Raw genomic sequence first — 4,807 nt, 5'->3', positions numbered from 1 at the left:
ATTAATTACTTATTTCAAATCGATTACGAATATGGGGCCTATTAGGATGATCGCAACGTCTATGTTTTTGAAAAAAAATTCGTTATATTGAGGAAAAATATAACAGCCATTTAGTTTAATTCATAAAGTCGAAAATCATAATATGGTGCCTAAGAAGCATTCTTAGTACAATCATCAAGTGTTGGAAGAGTATGAAACATAGAACAGCCATGATTTAAGGGTTTCATCAACATTTATAATATTAATACAAAGAGGGATATACCAGTAAATAAATAGAACATCCATAAATCACAATTCTGCTAAGACTACAAATAATATGGTAAAATAATAATGGAGAAGAATTGGAATACTAATAATATCTGAAAATTCATCCTAATTTGACATACACACTACACACTGTTTTTCAAATGCTACTCAAAAATAAGTGCAGCTCTTTTCCCAGTATCCAGCCTCGTCGATAAGCTACCATGACGACCATCAAGTAATTTCCACCTAATAGTCATCTTCCAACAAATACACAATTTTATTTAGCCACAACTATGTAGACTGATCAACCTCAAATTGTTTGTGTCTCCTAACTTCATAGTTACTCGTTAAGTGGCTCTGCTTCCGGGTCTCTTTCCTTAGCTGACCATTCTTGTGCTTCTGCATCAGAAATCATGCTAAATTAATAAAGCTCGCTCGAAGCATATTAGTGTGAACAAGCAATGCGTCAATTAAACAAAACTCACTTGGTCTTTGACTTTCGGCAATAACCAAAAGGCGCCTCTGCAATATCGATGCCACGAAAAGGAAAATAGAACACATGCCAAACATGATCGTTATGGGGAACGCTTCAACCTGAATAAACACAGAAATTAACAAGGAATGAATCAGCGATTAACATCTTATCACAAATCAAGAAGCAGCATAATCAGATCATTTCAAAACGATTGCTATGCTTCGGCTTAAGGAATTCGAAATTCGGAAACCAAGGATCTACTTACATTGTATAGAACAATGCACACAAAGATATTCAGAGGTATGCGGAAGAAGTTCATGATTGTACTTCGTGCCTCTTCGGGAATGTACTGTGATCTCATTTTCATGATCGATGGCCAGAAAATACCCACACAAGCTTCAAATACGCAGAAACCAAGCAGCTGGACGCAACCAGAAAATGAGATACCTCCGCCTTTTACTCCAGATGGAGCCACCAGAAACTAAAAATATATATTTCAGAAAGAATGTTAGGTAAGTGCAAGAATGCGAATGAAATCTAAGAATAAAGATTTCAGGAATCCAATTACAGAATGTTGCAAAAACAACGTACACTGGTCACAATTGGAAGCATGAGTGCGGCAGAAGAAACAATGAAGACAATCTGCATATAGCTCTCAACTTTGGCAGAACGAGCCAACAAGCGTGATGCAAAGGAACTTCCCAACATTGAGGCCAACATGAATGTGGCAAATATGAAACCATGAGGAATGTCTTCATCATTTGGGCTCAAAGCAGGAGTCCAAAGAAATACAAATGTATACATGGAACCTTCAAACAAGGACTGTATGGCTCCCAGCAATGCAATCTTTTCATCTGTTGTCACAAAAGCGAGCCGATCAATAAAAAGAGAGATAACTCTTGGCATTCATTATAACTAGTCAGATTAATATTAAACACAATTCCTTCAGTTGGTACAAAATAATGACTAGGTCGCAAACAGTGTAACAAAATTTGTCGGTTAATTCGGTTTTGAATTCGTGATTCGCTAATATGACCCTAAATAAGCCCATAACCGACCATAATTCGCTTTTTTTATTCACGATTCGCAAGGAGATTAGTGAATCATGTGACATTAGTCGTAAATTAGTTACTTCACCATAGCCAAAATTCCTTCAAATTACAGAATTAAAAGAGCATGATAACAATTAACAAAACACATCATGGAGATTAATTTTGAAGAATGAAATTGAAAATCTTAATAAGATATATGTTAACATGCCGCTACACTAGCCACAACGGCTGCAATAGCAACACATGGGCGGAGAATCATGCAAAATTTCACTACAAGAACTACAAACTCAATGAACTAGGCAAAAGAAAGCAGGTAATAGCAGCTTACCGGAAGCAATAGCAACAGCAGCAGTGCTAAACTGTGTGAGCAAATCTTTATTGTCTGAAGCATCCCCGAAGTTTTCACCCCACGAAGTTAATATGATTACCATACCAATTGCAAGGAAACAAGATGCAGCATCAAATGGAGCAACCGCACCAAACCCAAAAGTATCAACTAGCAGATTCCCCAATAATCCAGACAAAATGGCAACTAAACCATTGCCAAGGAAAATAGCCTTGGAGAAAGTCACAGAAAGCCATTGCTGTTCAAATCCTTTCTACAGAAAACAATGCAATATTAAAATTAAAAAAACAACAATTGAACGAAACAACGTAAAGAATAATGACTAGATAGTTTAATTGCCTTTTGCACATTATTCGCTCCTTCCTTTTAAAAATTAACAAAAATAGCTTAAAACATTTTAACTCAAGATAAAACTCATTAAGAACTATTATAGAACAAAGAGACGGTTAATTAATAGACTTTTGCTAGGTTTTTTAGTTTACTCTAATAGAAAGTTTTAGCTTATGGGTTTATGTATTAAAGTCATCCCACCGTGAGACGGTCTAGGGTCTCATACAAGAGGGGTTGTAATAATAAAATTTAAAATGCATTGAATTTTAAATAATGTAGATTTTATTTTATATTACATTGACTTTAAGATTGGCTTTAGTTTTAACTTTTTGACTACACTTAATATAAATCCTAGATCCGCCACTGGTCATGTCCACAACCGCAAAATGAAATTCTACTCAACGAAAATCAATCCTCACCTTATTGTGCTCGGCAACAAGCCACGACTCGAAGGCCGAAAATAGCAAGGATGTGGCAATGCCTCCCAAAATACGGCCAATCATTAGAATTTTGTATTGTGGAGAGTGCTTAGTGATGCAGCTCATAATATAGGTAAGACAATAAGTTACACATGCCCTTTTACGACCCCTGAAAAAACCGAAGGTAAATCAGCCATAGAACCAACAAAGGCTAAGAATCAATAATGGGGTAAACATACTGTTTATCAGCAAGGGATCCAACAATCGTCCCGAACAACATGGAGGATCCGAACCCAGCAATAAAAAGCTGCCCAATCTCACCCTTTCCAAAACCATAAGTAGTGTAAAGATAATACACATATGGACCTTGTAGCCAATCCCCAGCTGTTACAAATATTTAATTTTAAAATCAGCTCAATCATTTGCTCTATTAACTTGATTAACAAAAATTAATACAGACTCAACACATCTACATAAATTCAGAGAATGTCTAACTAGTTTAATCCAAAAAAATATAAATACACAAAATAGATCCATTGCCAGATTAAATTCACAGTTCTAACTCCTAAGTGATTATTTACCTACCCTAAATTCCAATCATTGTTCAATCACTAAACTAACAAAAAAATTATAATATACCCAATACAGCAACATAAATGTAGGGAATGTCTATCTAGTTTAATCCATTTATTAATGGCACAATTAGATCCATTATCAAAATTAAAAGCACAGTGCTAAGTGATTATTTGCAAACCCATTTTAATTTCAATCATTGTTCTATTCACGAAACTAATAAAAATTATAATACACCCAACACAGCTACATAAATCCAGAGAATGTCTAGCCAGTTTAATCAATTATTTTAAGAAAATTGCTCAATCATAGATCAATCACCAAACTAAATTTACAGTCCTAAGTGATTACTTACCAACCCATTTGAATTTCAAACAAAAAATATCGACCCAACTAGAAGAACAAGAAATGTACACACAAGATCTAAATTTCTTCAATGAAGTTTATGGGTTTTCAATAAACAATAAAAATAGGAATGATAATGAAAATGAAAAAAAAAAAAAAAAAAAAAAAAAAAAAAAAAAAGTAGTCTTGAAAAATGAAAGATAGATCTGAAAAGAAAAAGGAATACCCATCATAAGAGAGTAAACAATCAAGTAATTGTTCTTGAAAGAATTGAAAGCAGAGGATGTGTTGATGCGATCTTTGCTAGTTTTGCTGAGTTCTAATGTTGCAACAACAGCAGCAAGTGCACCAAATACAAGAATGTAAAAAAGCTCCATTGTTTTCCTTCTGATCTGATTCTACTTTTTGATGCGACTATTGACTATTGAGAGCCAAATTGAATTGTTTTTGAAAGGGGAAGAGAGAAAGAAGGGAGAAGGAAAAAGGGAGTGATAAAAGAAGAGTGTGAGATGAACAAGGATGAGAATGTGATGCCTATAAACAAATTGAATGGATTTTTATGATTTGAAATATACCTTTGTATTTACTCCTCCTCTACTTTATTTTTTTATTTTTATTTATTTATTTATGTGTATAGATATACTAGTATAAAAACTCGTACGTTGCACGAAGTTGTAAATATAAAAGTATATATAAAAATATAAATTTTAAATAACGATGCAATTACATGTTATTATTATAAAATTATAATATTTCTTAGAAAATAGATAGAGAAATTTTGAATATATAATGCTTTTAACGAAAAAAAATTCGGTTGTTATTATAAGTATTAATTAAAGCTCTTATACTTTTTTAGAAAAATTAGGGTAATTTTTCAACAAAGTTATCATAATAATTCTTTTGTGATTCTCAAAATATTTTTTTATTATCATGTATTTTTTATTTTTTGATAATATATTTTAGAAATTAAAATTTTAATGAATAAACTTTATTAATTAACAGATACTTATATTAAGGAATA

General features: G+C 32.8%; 1 protein-coding gene across 1 annotated transcript; it reads right to left on the bottom strand.

The window, feature by feature from the left end:
* Positions 1–210: 210 nt before the first annotated feature.
* Positions 211–4,374, bottom strand: LOC130799906 (uncharacterized). The gene is made up of 8 exons (XM_057663196.1): positions 4,013–4,374; positions 3,108–3,252; positions 2,869–3,037; positions 2,102–2,372; positions 1,313–1,575; positions 987–1,202; positions 732–840; positions 211–645 (listed from the first exon to the last, which is right to left on the bottom strand). Exons 1-8 carry the CDS (start codon positions 4,161–4,163, stop codon positions 587–589), a joined length of 1,383 nt encoding a protein of 460 aa, XP_057519179.1. The 5' UTR covers positions 4,164–4,374; the 3' UTR covers positions 211–586.
* Positions 4,375–4,807: the final 433 nt, after the last annotated feature.

This window comes from Amaranthus tricolor, chromosome 14 (genome assembly GCF_026212465.1).
Source record: "Amaranthus tricolor cultivar Red isolate AtriRed21 chromosome 14, ASM2621246v1, whole genome shotgun sequence".
In the NCBI taxonomy this organism is placed as follows: Eukaryota; Viridiplantae; Streptophyta; class Magnoliopsida; order Caryophyllales; family Amaranthaceae; genus Amaranthus; species Amaranthus tricolor.
Note: the sequence above shows the minus strand (reverse complement) of the source record. Positions and strands in the feature narration are given on the sequence as shown.

Excerpts from the sequence above, each read along its gene's own strand:
- LOC130799906 (XM_057663196.1), bottom strand. The coding sequence starts at position 4,163 with ATGGAGCTTTTTTACATTCTTGTATTTGGTGCACTTGCTGCTGTTGTT. Across the intron at positions 3,253-4,012 it reads TGTTTACTCTCTTATGATGG|CTGGGGATTGGCTACAAGGT; the intron begins GTATTCCTTTTT and ends TATTTGTAACAG. Across the intron at positions 3,038-3,107 it reads GGATCCCTTGCTGATAAACA|GGGTCGTAAAAGGGCATGTG; the intron begins GTATGTTTACCC and ends CGGTTTTTTCAG.